The sequence below is a fragment of the Erythrolamprus reginae genome, chromosome 2, assembly GCF_031021105.1.
Source record: "Erythrolamprus reginae isolate rEryReg1 chromosome 2, rEryReg1.hap1, whole genome shotgun sequence".
Classification (NCBI taxonomy): Eukaryota; Metazoa; Chordata; class Lepidosauria; order Squamata; family Dipsadidae; genus Erythrolamprus; species Erythrolamprus reginae.
This window is the reverse complement of record NC_091951.1, coordinates 159096193-159114742: the sequence shown is the minus strand read 5'-3', so window position 1 is coordinate 159114742 and position 18550 is coordinate 159096193. Positions and strand designations below refer to the sequence as shown.

Genomic DNA, 18550 nt, shown 5'->3' with positions numbered 1-18550 from the left:
AAGTTTAACTTAATTAATGTAAATACATGGAATATAACTACTATGTATGTCACATTAAAATGCACAATTCAGTACCACATTTGGGAAAGGCTCAGAGGATTGTCTCCAAAATTTTGGTGTGAGCAATATGCTAAATAGCCACAAAAGGATAATATATGTACAATTTCATATTATAAAATCTGAAGGGAAATTGGAGAAGGCCTCTCCAATAAATGAAGCCTAGCTATGATATAATAAAAATGCAGAATTATATACTGTTGATTTATAAATAATACTGTATGTAATTTCACAACAATTTTGCTTATTTTATTCTATTTAAATTCAGTATCTTTTATAAAAATGCATGGCATCAGTCCTTGATAAGTAAAACAAATTGAGTTTTTATTTTGTCCTGATATCAATTTTCATTGTGTGTTTCTCAAATTAATTTATTTGCATATCAAATTAATATGAATCGCTTTGATATGCAGATGTTAAGAAATGAATGGAATAAAGAAACAGCAGCTCCTATATTGTCTAGACACTGGTATGGTATCTTAATTTCTATAAGAGAGTGTTAATGAAGCTCAAATTACAACTTACAAAATAAAAAATAAATTCACACTTTATTGGACTCCATTATGTTTCTACAGAAAAGGACATTTCAAAAACAGCATTTCATTGGAGATGTAATAAGGATAGTGCTTCTTTAAAACATATGTTTCTACAATGTCCTAAACTTACCAAATTTTGGGGCGGGGCGGAGGGGGAGTGGAACTTATGTAATTATGATTCTGTGATAAAAAGCTACATTTTTTCAGAATGTATTTTGAACTACTACCTGGAAAGTGTAATGTGACAATCAGACCGCACAAATGAATTCTTCATGCCCTTCTTATGATTAAAGGCTCATACTGCAGCATTGGAAACATAAATGTGCAACTCCATTGTCTGTTATGAACAGACTGTCTATAGGTTGGTACAGTGGCACTGGGGTTGCAGCATGCCAGAAACTGGTCCATGAAAACAAGTATAGCTTTATTTGCAGGATAAACCACCTCTGATCCCCGGAAAAACCTGACTCCACGGAACCAGTCCCTGGTGCCCAAAAGGTTGGGGGTTACTACTATGGAGGTAGACTATGTATAAGCAAGTGTAATGAAATAAGGGACTCATTTCTGTAAAATACAGTTGGTTAAAAAAAGTGATTATATAAATATAACAGAAATATATCTTTGAATACTTGCATTAGACAAATATACCTAGAATCCTATTTTATGAGTTTTTTTCCTTTGTTATATTTCTGTCACTTTTTTGTTAAACGTGTTCTGGTTTTCCTTCTCTTTAACAATGTATATTTCAGCCTGGTGTTTTGCTCTTTTTAATTAATTAATAGGCAGTAGAATATAAATTAAAATTTCATTTTGTGCTTTGAACAAAATTTTCTTTTGGATCTAGAATTTCATAAAGCCCGATACTCAGAAGTGGGTCCCTCTCAGCTCAGACAGGTTCACCAGAACTAGTAGCAAGCCACTGGTGATGTTATTGTTTTTTGTGATTTTTTAAAAAAAATATTTTTTCTTCTGCACGTGTGCAGAAGCTGAGTTACTAGCACTGCACATGCGTTGCTATCTTGTTTTCTGCGGTTTTTTGGGGGGGGTTAGATTTTTCGGCATTGCACGCCCACACGGCATGGGAGGAAGCAAACCAGCAGCGAGCTAAGTTAAAACCCACCTCTGCCAATACTGTACTTTCATTATTTAGACTTAATTGTTATAGTAATCCTCCCAACATACCTTTACTGCCTGTCAATTGTTAAGCTAATATAAGATGCTCGAAGGTTTCTTCTACTAAAACAAGTTCTTGCAGCACCATACACAAAGTCAGGCAATGGCTTTTTAATGACTGTTACAAAATGCAGAATCCATTTTTTTAATTGTAAAAAAGAACAAAAAGAATAAGAAAGATCCTGCAGAAACTAAAGCCCAGTTTTGATCCAGCCAAACTCCCCAATTAATTTTACATACCGTGTTTCCCCGATAGTAAGACCCCCCCGATTGTAAGACATATGGGGGGTTTCAGGGGGGTCGGCTTATATAAGCCATACCCCGAAAGTAAGACATATGTCTTACTTTCGGGGAAACACGGTATAAACGGTATTGCGGGGGGGGGGGCGATGACATTGCTTCCAAGCTCCCCGCGCGCCCCTCGCCTTCGCTCGCCGCGGCCTCTTCCACCGCCTCTTCCCCTGCCGAAGCTCAGCTGCAAGCGGCCAGCGAGGCCGCTTGCAGCTTCGCTCGCCTTCCAAGCTCCCCGCGCGCCTTCGCATTCTCCCCGCGCGCCTTCGCCTTCCAAGCTCCCCGCGCGCATTGCTTCCAAGCTCCCCGCGCGCCTTCGCTCGCCTTCGCTCGCCACCGCCTCTTCCCCTGCCGAAGCTCAGCTGCAAGCAGCCAGCGAGGCCGATCGGATCCGAGGCGAGCGGCCGGAGCTGCGCCCTCCTTCGCCCGCCTCCTTTCCGCTCGCCTCGGAGCCGAGCGGCCTCGCTGGCCGCTTGCAGCTGAGCCTCGGCAGGGGAAGAGGCGGTGGCGCCGCGGCGAGCGAAGGCGAGGGGCGCGCAGGGAGCTGCGCCCTCCTTCACCAGCCTCCTTTCCGGCAGCTCCCTGCGCGCCCCTCGCCTTCGCTCGCCGCGGCGCCACCGCCTCTTCCCCTGCCGAGGCTCAGCTGCAAGCGGCTCCGAGGCGAGCGGAAAGGAGGCGGGCGAAGGAGGGCGCAGCTCCGGCCGCTCGCCTCGGATCCGATCGGCCTCGCTGGCCGCTTGCAGCTGAGCTTCGGCAGGGGAAGAGGCGGTGGCGAGCGAAGGCGAGCGAAGGCGCGCGGGGAGCTTGGAAGCAATGCGCGCGGGGAGCTTGGAAGGCGAAGGCGCGCGGGGAGAATGCGAAGGCGCACGGGGAGCTTGGAAGCAATGCGCGCGGGGAGCTTGGAAGGCGAAGGCGCGCGGGGAGAATGCGAAGGCGCGCGGGGAGCTTGGAAGGCGAAGGCGCGCGGGGAGATGTAAGACATACCCCCAAAGTAAGACACAGTGGGGCTTTTGGGGGTAAAAAGATAGTAAGACACTGCCTTACTATCGGGGAAACACGGTATCAAGAGTATAAATGTAGAGATTTTTACAAAAATCTTCATTACTACTGAACTCTTGGGACTCTACATTGTAGAGATAGATCTTGTACAATTGCTGCCATTTTAACTTGGTATGCTTATACACAATGTTGTACATTGTGTTGCTGTTGCTGTGAGCCGCCCCGAGTCTGCGGAGAGGGGCGGCATACAAATCTGATTAAACTAAACTTAAAACTTAAACTTAAACAGCTCAAGTCTACCTTGCAAGTTTAAGCCTTAAACAAAGCAAACAAGCTATTTTACAAGCAGTAAAATCAGTCTCCACATTGTCTGTGTGTTTGTGCTTTTTTACTTAAAAGAAGGAGTCCATTAAGTGGCCCTATGCATTATCCTGATTTTAAACTTTTATAAGCCAATTTAGAGTGTTGGCCGTTATTCCAATATATCAGAGGTCCCCAACCGCCGGTCCGTGGACCGGCACCGGGCCGTTGGGGGTTTTCAGCCGGTCCGCGGCGCCAGGGCCCCCTCGGCCTTTCCGCACCACCAGCGGCGCTCCCCCCGCCAGCCAGCCAAGCCCCGCGCCCGCCGGAACCGGCTCCTCGCTCTCCCCCCGCCGCCCGCCGCGTTTGCAGGAGGTGGGGAGGGTCGGGCGGCCCGCCAAGGCCAGGAGGGACGCCGCTGCCCCCCCTTCCCTCTCTCCGCCCGCCGCTGCGCCTCCTTGACGCCGAGAGGAAATGCCGGCAAAGGCTTTTCTCAGCGGAGGTCTTCAATGTCGGGGGCGCACGGGCGGTTGCACGCGCTCCCTATCTCCCTGCTAGCCCACTCGGAGTATTCAAAATAAGAAAAACCTTTGCCGGCGAAGGCTTTTCTTATTTTGAATATTCCGAGTGGGCTAGCAGGGAGATAGGGAGCGCGTGCAACCGCCTGTGCGCCCCCGACATTGAATATCACCTTCGCCGGCCCCACCTCTCCTGCAAACCCCCTTGCTGAGAGCCCGGGGCGAAAGTGCTCTCGCAAAGGTGAGGCGGGCAGGGCGTGCGCGCGTCACCGCTGAGAAGAACGGAGAACGAGAGTGAGTGATAGCAACAGACAGCAAGATAGAGAGAAAGTGAGAAAGAGAGAGTGAGAGAAAGGGGGGGGAGAAAGAGATAGCAAGAGAGAGAACAAGAGAGAGAAAGAGCGTGAGAAAGAAAACAAGAAAGAGTGAGAGAGAGAGAAAGCAAAAGAGACAGAAAGAAAACAAGAGAGAGAAAGTGAGAAGAAGAGAGAGAAAGAGGGGGAGAGAGAGAGAAAGAGAGGGAGAGGGAGAAAGAGAGAGGGAGAGGGGGGAGAGATAGCAAGAGAGGGAGAGAGAGAAAGAGAGAGGGAAAGGGGGGAGAGATAGCAAGAGAGGGAGAGAGAGAAAGAGAGAGGGAAAGGGGAGAGAGGGGGGAGAGAGAGAGGGAGAGAGAGAGGAGATAAAGGAAGAGGAGAGAGAGAGAAAGGAAGAGAAAGAAAGAAAGAGGGATAGAAAGAGAGAGAGAGAGTGAGAGATGCGCAGTGAGCCTTTCTTTGAAGTTGCCTTTCTTTCTTTCTTTCTTTCTCTTTCTTGCTTTCTTTCTTGCTCTTTTTCTTTCTCTCTTTTACCTTCCCTTCCTCTATTTCTTCTTTTCTTTCTCCTTCCTACCTTCTTCCCTTACTCTCCCCTTTCATAAGTTTCCTTGCTTCCTTCCTCTGTTCCTGTCCCTTCCCCCTTCTTTCTTTCTTTCCTTCCTTCCTTTCCTCCCTCCATTTCTTGCTTTCCTTTTCCTTCCTCCCTTCTTTCCTCCCTCATTCCCTTCTTTCACTCCTTCCTCTCTTACTCTCCCTTTCACACCTTTCCTTGCTTCCTTTGCACCCTTCTTCTGTTCCTGTCCCTTCCCTCTTTCCTTCCTTCCTTCCCACCCTCCGTCCATTCATTCACCCATTCCTCTCTTGATTGCCCCTTTTACGGCGCCGCTGACAGCTAGCTCCCCCCCCCCCACCGGGCCATGGAAAACTGGTCTAGCTTAAAGCCGGTCCCTGGTGCAAAAAAGGTTGGGGACCTCTGCAATATATCACATAATATTTTTCCAAATAAAAGTCCACAAGGTTAAGATATTTGTGTAGATAATGTCTTTTTCTGCCCATGTCATTTCCTAAAGTTTTCTAGTTTAAATAAAACGCAAATGAAATTTAGGTCTCATTTAAGAGAAGCAAGTTAAAATATTTCTGCACTGATGAACTTTAAAAATAGCACAGGTTTGAACAAAAGTATGGGAAATATTAATAAATTATGTGTCCCTGCAGGCAGTCTATAATGCATGTATCCTGAAAGGTCAGTTCTCACCATGACTATGATTACAATATGTGCTAGATTCCTACTGTAGCTTATTAGTTGTACCGGTACTTGCTTTTGTTTTTAACTTTTACATTCAGCAGAGTATGAAATAAATTTATCTTTCCTTTAATTGCCACCTTAGATTACATACTGCAACAAAATTCTAATGTTTGATATTATTCAGCTCAACTTTATTTTAAGCTGAACAATGTTCCAGCATAGATCTAAAGCAAGTTTCTAATAAGTGTCAAAATTAATAGTTCTTTTCCGAGTAAATGGCAAAATGAATAGATTTAGTAAATAAATTCTTTATGGACTGGTACTACTAATTTAGTAACAAGAATGAAGATACTTGAATACCGGTATACATTTTTCATTTGCTTTTTTCCATACCATAACTATTCTCCAGGCTATTACTGAACTATTTTGAAAATATTCATAAAGGTTATGAATATTTCAGATGTTTCCCACAAGTTTAAAAACTAACGAATTTTACTCCTCCACAGTGACTAAACGTCTTTAGACTGAAGCAATAAATATGAAAATGATGCTTCTATGGGTGCACAGTAATGTATTGGGGCTGCAGAAGCATAAACAATAACAATAAGTTAAGAAGGATGATGGGAAATTGCCAGTGACTATATGAAAAATGCATCAGAACATGCAAATTACCCAGGACTTTGGAGTTTCTATCTCCTGCTTTTCATTCTTAACTCTGCAAAAAGGATAGTGTCACATGAGAGCTATACAGGTAGTTTCAACTTACATTTAGTGACCATTTACAGTTACAACAGTGATGAAAAAAGTGACTTACTACCCATCCTTGCACTTAAGGCCATCACATCACATCACAGTAACATGATTGCAATTCCTTGGCAACCAGCTTGTGTTTACGAAAATTACAGCATCCCAGAGTCACATGGTCACCATTTGCAATTTCCCAGGCCGGCTTCCAACAAGCAAAATCAATCAGGGAAACCAGATTCGCTCAACATGTTATTTACTTAACAACCACAGCAAAAAAGGACATAAAATTGGGGACAATCACATGATGGCTCGTTGAACAACTGCACTGCTTAGGGACAAAAGTTCAAATCCCAATTACAGTCATTAAGTCTAGGACTACTTGCACTTCATTAACTCAAAAGGTTAAGAGAGCCTACATCTTACTCACTATCCATAATCACATACCTGAAAGAAACATCATTCTTGAATAACAAATATGATCCTAGAAGAGACACACTGACGTAGAAAATTACTAATTATATTAATAATGTTTTATTATTACCCTTACGCAAGTTCATATTCCCACATTTCTGAAATACCTGGATTCTAGAAATATTAAAACTATTTTAGAGCTCCTCGACCATATATATATATACTGCCAAACCTCATCGCAAATATCTAGAGCAGTGATGGTTAAGCTTTTCTGCACCAAGTGTTGAAAATGGAGCGTGCACACACTGGAGCACCGGAACCTGGAAGAGAACAGCTGGCCACCGTGCATATGCACACTGGACCAGCTGGCCAATGTGCATGCATGCAATGAAACCCGGAAGGGCAATTGGCAATGGTGTGTGTGCCCACAGAGGGCTTTGCGTGCCATAGGTCGCCATCATGGATCTAGAAACTTGGGAAACCTGACTTCCAGAGAAAGCAGGGAAAACTATCATCACAACTGCAGAAACATTGCAATGCAGAAAAAAAGAATGAAGCTAGTATTTTAAATCAGTTACTACTCTACCAATTTGTGATTTGCAAACCCCTCCTTTGCAATTCAGCCATCTGAATATTAATAAATTATATTATTTAACCATAGCTCATTGCGCTGTCCATAAACAATATTTAAGATCATATATGCCTAAACATTCTGAATTTTTTGAAAATTTAAGCTGTCCCCCATAAAGATTTTAGTAGTACCAAAAGGAAAGACCATTTTGAAGATAACCTTTTCCTAAAGGCTGTCTAGAAAACAAGCTTGTCTTGTACAGTCCCAACTATAAAATATACTTCCTAAGTATGTTTTGCTTAGAACCTCCCAGTGCTTAGCAGTTGATGGAAACATATAAAGCCTTGGTGTCAGGATTAAGGCACTAAGCTAGAAACTGGGGAAGTGTGAGTTCTAGTCTGCCTTAGTCAAAAAGCCAGCTAGGTGATCTTGGGGTCAATCACCTTCTTTCAGCCCTCAGGAAGGCAGCAAGGGCAAACCACTTCCAAGAAAGCTTGCCAAGAAAACTGCAGGGACTTGTCATGCACAATTGAACAGAAGAAAAAAAATATATTCTGAAAACCTTTAATTGTCCATTTATTTTATCATATTTTTAATCAGGATTTTAATTGTAATAGTTATGACTTTAGCTTAACTTTTATTTATTTTTATTGTTGTAAGCTGCTCTGATTATTAGACTGATAAAAAGACATGGCATAAATCCAGTAAACACAAAAGCTATAGTGACTGTGTACGTTATACACTGCTCAAAAAAATAAAGGGAACACTTAAAAAATAGACTATAACTCCAAGTAAATCAAACTTCTGTTAAATCAAACTGTCCACTTAGGAAGCAACACTGATTGACAATCAATTTCACATGTTGTTGTGCCCATTCAACTTTGTCCTGAACAAAGTATTCAATGAGAATATTTCATTCATTCAGATCTACAATTGTTATTTGTTATATATTATATATTTAGAATCACACTATTCCCTTTCAGGGTAAACCAAGTTATATAAAATACAAAAAAAGAGTAAATGGAAAGGAAAAAATTACAAAAAAGCATGAGTTAAAGTCTAATTAAACGTAGTTTACACTAATACCATACACCATGCCTTTCCCTTAGTTTGTATCCTTCTCCTTGTTTTTATCTTATCCATAAGCCAATTTATTCTTTAAATTTTTTGTCAGTCTGTCTGAGGGTCTCATCAAAAAAACCTTTTTCTAAGTCTTTCCCTTTTTTCAAAGCATTCATTCTTCCTCCGTGTTTGTTTTGCCACTCTTAAACAATAACCAACAATAATAATAAATACTTGTTTACTATCCTTATGTGGGAAAACATATCTCAATGTATTTCTTACGCAGCAGTCACTCACTTCTGAATTCAGTTCAGCACCCTTTCATTCTTGACCCTATATCTTTGATCTATCACACACATTTCAAAACTAACTCATTCCCCAATGCATTCAATATTTAGGTTTCTTGTGACATACTCAATTCTCGCATCTAATGAAGTAGGAATAAGCAAGCTGTTACACCCAGCCATTTGCTTTGCTTTTCAGAAGCACTTTTTTATACCTGATGACAAATATCCACAATTCTAAAAGCATTTGAATATCTTAAAATGTCTCTCTCCATTTTTTCCCATTTTTAATCAGCATTCTATCAAGATATACCAATGAATCTACTTACAGTTTTACTACTTATTTGTAACTTGCAAATTCATTCTATTTTTCCCATCAAACACAGCTGTCTTGTCTTTTGACAGCTTAATTTTCAGATCCATATTCCTCTATGCATCATGCAATCTAATATTGCAAATAATTCATATTGTCTGCCAATAACACAACATCATCTACATACAAAGGTAGACACTGCTCCAATCCACCAACATCAACCCAGGCTTATACATTTATCCATAAATATATTAAAGAAACAAGGAAATATCATTGTCTTAGTTCTTAAGCAGCATTGAACTATTCACTTAACATTTCTATTTGTTCTCAAATATTTTACTTCCATTATATATTGCTATTAACATATTCAGTAATTAACCTCTAGATTCGTACAAACTTTCCAAAATTTTAGTCTCTTTGCTTTATCATATGATTTATCTAAATCAACAAACGTACAATAAGCTTCTTTTTCACATGCATATATTTCTCATTTTGGCTTTAAAATAAACCTGAAAAAGAGCCAGGTTATATTTAATAAATTCACCAAAGAAAGAAAGAAAATTATATCTGAAGAAGAACTAGCTGTACTAGACCACTACATACCTTGGCCAACAGATCTTAATGGAAGGTGATACAATAAAGGAAATTGAAGGGAATGTTAAATGTGGCTGGCAGGCATTCGGCAAGCTAAATCTAATTTTCAGGAACAATCTCTCCTTATGCCCGAAAAGTTTTCAATCAGCGTGTGCTACGTGTTCTAACATATGCCAGAGAAACATGGACACTAACCTCAGAATCAATACAAAAGCTACGAGTGGCACAAAGAGCCATGAAAAGATACATGCTTAGCATCACAAGACAAGACAGAAAGATTTGCACATGGATTAAAAAGCCAGCAAAAGTATACAGTATCAAAAGAGTAAAATATCTGAAATGGAAATGGGCTGGTCAAATGACAAGAACTGATGACAGGTGGACCAAGTCAGTCATAGAATGGATCCCACTTGATAAAGTGTTAACAAAAGAGATCCAAAACAAGATGGATCATCAACATCAGCAAGTATTGTGGACCCAATTGGAAAAAGAAAGCTCAAAACATGCGAAAGAAGTGTTCATCCTGCAGTGGACAATGGCTAGAATGACGATAAATGAGGGTATTTATCATCAACACATCAAAGAGTAAAAAGTGGTTCACATAACCCCACCTTGGCAAAATACACTGCACTACCAGGATGTTTGTCATTGTCACCTCCTGACAACCTTTTCCTTGCACTTTTTAAAAAGTTATCCCATTCCCACCCTCAGCATTTTTTAACTGATCTTGTTACATTTTTCTTTCTATAGGATATGGCTGTCATATCTAGGCTGAACAACTTGAACATTACCTCTTCTGACAGAATAATCAAAGGTAGTTTTTTGTTTCTGTATGAAATTTACAAGACTTATCCATTAGAGAATCATTACTGCCCCTAATAGGAATTGCCATTTTGGCAGCTCCATCTCTCAAGACTGCAAGGATAAATCACACCTGAGTGCAATCTGTGGAAAACTTGCTCTTAAAGAATATAGCCGAGTGATGAAAATCTTGCATCTGTTTGGGGATATGTCATAGTAGTCAGGTAACGAGCCTACAGAGTGAAGTAACACGATTAGAGGAGTAGAAATGGCAGGAAGCACACTCATGGCAACTACACTTGATTGCTGAGCTTGCTCAAATAGCGGCATCATCTGGGTAACAGCAATCGTTCATTAACTCATCTGTGCATCTTTCACACTGGAAAAAAACAAAACTGGTAGCCTTTTAGTACTCAGCTGTATTGCCAGATTGCCATGGAATCAGCCAGGAACAGGCAGCAAGGTAGCTTTCCTTGCAAGGGAAATTGAGGAATTGCTGAGATTAGTCAAGAGCTTGACAGTTGATCCAAAGCAAGATTTTCACAAAAGCTTCCTCAATACATTTATTGAAATAGAAAAGGACATATTGTTACAGGAACCTTTGCAAATGGGTATCTTTGCTTTAGTGCCCAATTTATTTCTAAGTTTGGTAGGGTCATGATTTCTTCTTACTCTTATTAAAAGCCTTCCAATGGGCAAAGCAACTGGCTACCCATATTTATGACAATGGAGAAATATACAGATGTTCCTAGCTGATAATATTTTCAGCCTTCCTCTTTTCCAGATATTAATAAGACCACCAAAGGGTCCAATAATCACTATTCCTGGGAAAGGCTTTCTGTAAGCCCAGAGAGTATGGCTGAATTGGATCGATGTTTTAGATGTTCAGGGATACAGTCAAGATACAAGATAATATTTTAAGGAAAAAATATCACTGGAAAGATGCAAGGAATTAAGGTTTCCCTTGGCAAAAAATACCCCCGAGATAACATACATGTAGTCCTCAACTTACAACGATTTGTTTAGTGACCATTCAAAGTTACAACAGCACTAAAAATGTGACTTGTGGCCATTTTTCATAGTTACCACCTTTGCAGCATCCCCATGATCATGCAATCAAAATTCAGATGCTTGGCATCTCATTCATATTTATGACCTCTGCTATGTCCTGGGGTCATGTGATTCCCTTTTGTAACCTTCTGACAAGCAAAGTGAATGGGGAAGCCAGATTTTTCTTAACAACCAGATTACTAACTTATCAACCGCAGTGATTCACTTAACAACTGTGGCAAGAAAAGTCATAAAATGGGGCAAAACTCACTTAAATGTCTCACTTAGTAACAGAAACTTTGGGCTCAATTGTGGTTGTAAGTCGAGTTTTGCTTTCCATTGGAAGTATATTACAGGTAGTCCTCAAGTTACAACCACAACTGAGCCCAAAATTTTTGTTGCTGAGTGAAATTCTTAAATGAGTTTTGCCCCATTTTACAACCTTTCTTGCCACAGTTAAGTGAATCTGGTTTCTCCGTTGACTTTGCTTGTCAGAAGGTTGTAAAAGATTATCACATGACCCTAGGACACTATAACTGTCATAAATATGAACCAGTTGCCACGTATCTGAATTTTGAACATTGAGATGATACAACAGTTATAAAGTTGTTTATCAAACACCTCATTTACCTGGGTAACCTTTAGCAGATAATGAAGGAACAAGAATAAAGCAAGAATAAAAAATTGTTAAAATCTAAACATTGCACACAGATTTTTCTTTCACGTATGTTTTAGAAATCAATCAGGGTAAATGTGGCTCAATTCTTATTTGAATAGCCATTTGTAAATTAAAATCCAACACATTCAAGACTTTAGTTTTAATGAGTAGCAGAGCTGAGATTTAATTCTACATTCAAAGCACAATTCCTACTGTCTATAAAAAAATGAATAATAGATCAAAGGAGTTTCATTTTGATAGCCTACAAATGCCATGGAGCATGCTAGGAAGAATAAAACCTTTATGACATTACAGGATTCTACTAGTAAATATGTTATAATTAGTCCTTATTATAATTTTTACTAAAATTATTTACGGATAATCCACGATATATAACCCCCAACTTAGCCCAAAATTTCCAGTGCTAAATAAGGTAATTATTAAGTGAGTTTTGCTCAATTTTACAACCTTTCTTCCCAGTTGCTTAATGGATCACAACTGTCTTAATTGAAACTGGCTTCCCCCCTTAACTTTGTCAGAAATCACCTAGGGAGGTTACAAATGGAGATCAGACGACCCTGGGCAGACTAACTCTTACAAATACATATCGAGTTGCCACATATCTGAATTTTGATCACATGACCATGCTGCAATGTCATAAGTGTATATGATAACTCATTTTTTTCAGTGTATTGTAACTTTGAACACACACTAAATGAATAGTTGTAAGTCAAGGACTCTGCATTAGCAAAATTTTAAAGAAGTATCTCATCTATAATGATGAACGGCCCTTCTATATCCCTGCATGCCATGTGGTTTCCTGTGCTCAATCAACTTCAGAAATTAATCAGTTCAGCTCCTAGTCCAAAGGAAAATCAGAGATACTGCAGGATGAGCAGCTGCCCATTTACAGACATTCTCATCTCGTCCTAATTTCCCTTCCCTTTGGGGATTAAGGTGCTATAATATCTGCCTCACACAACGCCCTTTTGTGTCTTTTTTCTTACCTCAAAAAGCAAATACAGCAAGAAAAGATAAAGGGATGGGGTGATGTTTAGTTGCTGCACTACTGGATAGCTGGAAGAAATACCATCCAACTCAAGAAGAGGAAGGCAAGGAGATTTGTTGGGTGCCATGCAGCATTGTTGCTACATAGTTGAAATAGAGGCTGGACAAAAGGAGTCAAATACACTGTTATATCATTTCTCTCATCTGATCCCAAAGATACCTTGTCAAAAGTCAATCCCACTTGCTGGAATGGAATGCTTAAATAAAATACGCAGAAGATGTGCCGGTAGGTCATGACCTGACACTATCTGGATATTTATTAAGAGCTGTATGTATATGTATAAATCAAGCCTCTTTCTGAATATGTGGATTTTCCTCATGTTTCTATTGCAATAGGAAGGAATTGAGAAATGTTCACTTTTGGTTTTGATTAAGCACTGCACTTTCCACAATTGGAATTGGAGCAAATTGTGAATACAGATGGTTGAAAGTTAATTTGAAACTTATTAAAGTACGCTAGCTCAAATGACACAAGAAGCTGTGTGTCTTTTCTTTAACAAGAAGATACATTCCCTGTCCCCTACCCTTCATTGTGAGATGGGAGAGGATAGAGGAAGGACATGGAAGCACAAAATGAAACTACTTAAATTCATTCACGCCTTGCTAAAATTAAGTTTAGTATAACACAAATCTAAAAATAAGTATCATCTGGTAAGCTGCATGGCAACAAACAATTGAGAAATAGCATATAAAATTAAATAAGAAAAAATTATAGCCAGGTAATGCCTTTGGATTATAGAGCCAAATTCTGTTTGCTACTTTGATCTGTCCTGAGCATCACTGCAAAACTACTGCAAGTTCCCTTGCTATTTGCAATGGCAAGCTGTACTTGGGCTACAATATAAAGCAGATTTTGCTTTATGTAAAGTGTTTGTTACAAGTGTTTGTTATTGCAATAATAGCCCATTTGCATAGTATTGCTGCATCAAAAAAGAGGGTATCCTAAATACCTGTACAATAATGTAATCAACTACAATCCAGCATCACGGTGAAGGCCTAGATTATATTTGAACAAAGAGACAAGATATTGTCTTGTCAGCATTACCCTTTGTTCTCCGTGATTAAATTGAAAACATAGGACCTGGGGGGGGGGGGACACACACCGAGTATGCATGTATATTTGAGACTATAATCCTAGTCAGCTAGTTAATTGTCACAACATTCCAAACAAAAATATAAAGCCCAAAGTTACATCACTGATAAACTAATCTTATTGATCTTATTGGATCACATTTTAAACTTTTGCTGGATGTTTTGATTGGTTAGCTAATAATTCAAATTCCTAAAGAATTCAAATGCAACAATTTTTTCACATATATTATTTAAGAATCATCTTCTTCCAGTCACATCTACCTGACCTAACTAAAGTGAGGAAGCAAGAAATGCTATGGGTCCACTTTTCTGAGGTACATCTAGGAGGAGGAGGAGCTTTCTCTGTGACAGCTCTGTCCCTATGGAACATCATTCCCACTGAAATAAGATTGGCCCTCACTTTGACATTATTTTGCAAGATCTTAAAAAAAAACCTGGTTTTGACAATGGACCTAGGTAACCCAGAGTGGGATGGAGCCCATCAGGTTTATCCAACTGTTATTGCCAGGAGAGTTGGGGTATTGCTTTTTTATTATTTTTATATGAGATTTTTATCTCTGTAAGCCACTTGGAATCACAGAGAGTTTAGCGGCCATATAAATTATCTTACATAAATAATAAAAACAAAATAAATATGTCATAAGAGCTAACCTGCAGTCTGTAAGTCTGTAGAAATTCTCAGTCTTCCAGGTCACGGTTGTCCCAAAGGGGCTTTTTAAAGAGGCAACTGGACTTTTTTTTTTTCTTTTGAGAATGGTTCACTTCTCATCCAAGAGCTTTTTCAGCTCTGACAGGATAGTGGGGAATGGAAGGATTTATATTCCTTGCAGACATAATTTGCATCCTTTTAGACTAGTAGTTGAAACACTTGGAGGTTTATCTGTGTTCAGGGTCACCTGAGGAGCACTACATATTACTGTGCAAACTAACAGCTGTCTACAAAGAATATAAATCCCTCCATTCCTCACTGTCAGAGTTGAAGGGGTTTCTTGGATGAGAAGTAAAACTGTTTTTAAAAGAAAAAAACAAAAAAGTCTAGTTGCATCCTGAAAAAGAACCTTTGGGACATGTAGACTATAAGTGTAATACTGTATATCACTTTCAAAAGCAATGTATTTTATCCAAGATTCTCTTGGAATTCTAAGGATCTAAAATCTACAGTCCTTCCAATTTTTATAGTACTATTAATTGAATCTGATTTTGATTAAATGTATAATAAATACAATATGGTGTTCAATGTACAGCTAACAAAATAAAGCAATAAAGTTTATCAGAAATGCAAAGTGCTTTACATACATTCACTGATTATTCTCCATCCAGATAATTTTCCGAACAGTAAATTATCATATTAAATAAATATATTTCTTATTTAAAAGACAAAGTACAACTACTTAAATCTATCTTAACTGCATTCATGATTTGTTTATTAGCATGCACTATAGCAATTTAACAAATTTTCACAATTAAATATTTTTTAAATCCCATGGTTAAAAACACTTTGTGACTTCACTAAGGACAAGGTGTATAAATTTATTTTGTTCCAAATAAAAGCTTCTGCTAGAGATCATTACCCGGTCTTTCATCCGCCAACTCTGAGCCAATGATTTGGAGCCCTCAATTTTCTCACAGTGCCTCTTCTTCATAAAGGCCAAAGGCAAATTCCAGTCCGTCATGTCTGACTCATCTTCCTCACCAAGGCCCAGGAGGGGTGACTGCAGCATATCAGACTCCATCAAGAAGAGTAGAGATCAGCGTAACCAGTAGAGGAAAATCACTACTCCAAGGAAATGTTTTAAGAGAAGTAACTGGATAACAAGACACTGTGTTAGTTGTTTAGCTTTATGTTTTATAAGATGCTTTTTTTTCAAAATAGATGCATGAATGTTAGTGTAAAACTATATGACAATGTTCCTTGTACAGCAGCTGGGAAATTCCTGTGCAGAATGGGTAATCTCAAGGAGAAATGTAATCACCATAAAAAGGGAAAACTATCTAGTAGTCAATGATCTATTGTTGCCTAGATGAAACAATGATCACGGATGTGCACATGGATCTTTTTTATCCCTCTTCAGAAACAGGATATTATCTCAATATTCAAGAGATATAGGGTGACCACAGATAACTCTTTTTTATTTGAAAAAAAGTTCCTGCCCACAATACAATGATTTAGTTTAGGAGAAGACTATCAGACAATGCACACTTGAAATGAAGTTTGATATGATCGGTCTAAAAGTATTTTAGATAGAAAACATGGCTTTCTATGTAGATCTGTAGCAGAGCACTTGGTTCAGAGCTAAAGTGGAAAAGCTGCAGCGATACCACACTTGGCTCTCTTGCTCAGAATAACGCTGATGCTTTGCACTACATGCTGTAGAGAAATCGCAGGAAAAGCAGAAGTTGAGAAATCAGGGCTATCCAAAGTTGGGAGAGTCGGATAAATGTATCGCTTTTCAAGCAACTGTGGCAGTGCAGTTCAACATATATACTCTTGTTAAGACAAAAATTTATTTTCTTAATTTTTTTTTTCTTATGGGATGTTAGAATAGACTGTGAAGTCGATCTGGATTTCAGACGCGGAGAATCTAAGCGCGGGATTCTTTGCACGGCACAGCTACAAAGGAGAGGCTTGCACTTTGATCTCCAGCTTTCTAAAGCCAAAACCAGCAAACGGGATAAAGGATGAATTCCGAAAGAAAGGAACGATTTGGCCGTGGGCACCTTCTCTGTTCCAGGCTTGACCGTATGTGTTCTCGGAAAGCAGCTCGCCGCCGACAAGATCACCCCCTCGGGGATCACTCCGGACCAAGCGATGAGGTAACCGTAAGACTCTCCCTCCTGGGCCCGTTTCCGACAGCGTGCAACCAGAGGGGAGTAATCGTCCTACCCCCGCGGAGGTGCGTGCTTTTTGCGCGGCTGCAGCGACGGACGCCCGATTCGACCCATTATGTTCCCCGACTCGGGCAGCCGGCGGTTCCTGTTCGCCGAGAAGTTCCCCAAAGTAGCGGAGTTTTTGGAAAACCGAGGGAAACTGTTCCGGAGAGCCAAATTCTCCTCAGTGGCACACCAAGGAGGCAGCCATATTGCCGAAGACCAGAATGCATCGCAGCGACGGGCCATCGGACGGCTCAAATCCAGTGAAACGCGTTCCGTACGGGCGAATTCAAAAGTGGGAGGTTTGAGAAGGGCTGAGCGTGAAACAGGTTGCCTAGGAACTTGCTCGAGCAAGTCTTCGTGATTTGGAGCTCCAAGTGTGCGGGACGCCCGAAAAGGTTGCCCTATTTTTTTACCCTTTCCTTGAATGGTCGGTGGTCATCCGGAAATTTGGCCACATGAAGAATTCCTGGTGTTTGAAACCTACTCCATGTTTTTAAGAAAGAAAAAAGAAAACAAGTTCCTTATAAGAGAAAAAATAGTTGAATACACTGTGTTTCCAATATATTTTGTCTCTTTTAGTACAACCTATCTGCCTTTAACTCAAAGGGTATGTTATTGCCCAGGATAGGGAAGATCCTGTGGGTTAAATAACTGAAGGGGTTGAGCAGTGGTTAGAGTGTAGTACTGCAGTACTTCAGCTAACTGCTAGCTGTAGTTCAGCAGTTCAAGTCTCACTACTGGCTCAAGATTGACTCAGCCTTCCATCCTTCTGAGGTGGGTAAAATGAAGACCCAGATTGTTGGGGTCAATAGGCTGATTCTGTAAATTGCTTAGAAAAGGCTGTAAAAGCACTATGAAGTGGTATGTAAGTTTAAATGCTATTGCTATTGAAGAAAATCAAACCAAAGCCATTACACTGGTACCTCTACTTAAGAACACTTCTACTTAAGAACTTTTCTAGATAAGAACCAGGTGTTCAAGATTTTTTTGCCTCTTCTTAAGAACCATTTTCTACTTAAGAACCTGAGCCCGGAAAAATTTCCCAGGAAATTTGAGAGCAGCATGAAGGCCCGGCCAGTTTCCTGCCATTCCCCCTTTAATCCCAGACATCTCGGGCTTTTCTGGGCTGCTAGAGGAGCCTTTCAGTGGTGCTTAAGGAGGCCTTGGCAGTCCAGAACGAACGAAGCATTTTCCTTTCTCTGGGTGCTTGGAGAGGGAATAAACCACTTCGCTGTGGTGACTCCCTCGTGCTGCCTCCCATACACCTGGTGCGAGGTTGCCTCCCGGAGCATCTGGGCGCGGAAAGGCAGAAGGGGGTGCTTCACCCCAGCTGGATCAATTCGGCTTCAGCCAAACCGAGGAGTCACCACAGTGAAGGAAAGGCGCCAGCTACAAAGCGAGCGAGCAAGAGAAGAGGGGAACCTTTCAGCATGGGAAGGAAGAGGAAGCAGGTAGCAGCAGCAGCAGCAGCCATCTTTCGGTCAAAGGAGTGGGAGGTTCCCCCCTCTTGCCCGCCTGGGTTTCTCTCTCTGGCACAGTGTATGGGAGGGAGCCTTGCGCCGGGTGTATGGGAGGCGCATGCTCCTCCTCG

General features: G+C 40.5%; 1 protein-coding gene across 2 annotated transcripts in view; it reads right to left on the bottom strand.

Moving 5' to 3' along the window:
* Positions 1–15918, bottom strand: part of RPTOR (regulatory associated protein of MTOR complex 1) — a 494232-nt gene extending 478314 nt beyond the window's left edge. For both annotated transcript variants that reach the window (XM_070740207.1, XM_070740208.1), the window contains exon 1: positions 15657–15918. In XM_070740207.1, coding sequence (XP_070596308.1) covers positions 15657–15818 — 162 coding nt within the window. In that variant the 5' untranslated portion in view covers positions 15819–15918. The remainder of the gene's footprint in view (positions 1–15656) is intronic.
* Between the last annotated feature and the right edge of the window lie 2632 nt (positions 15919–18550).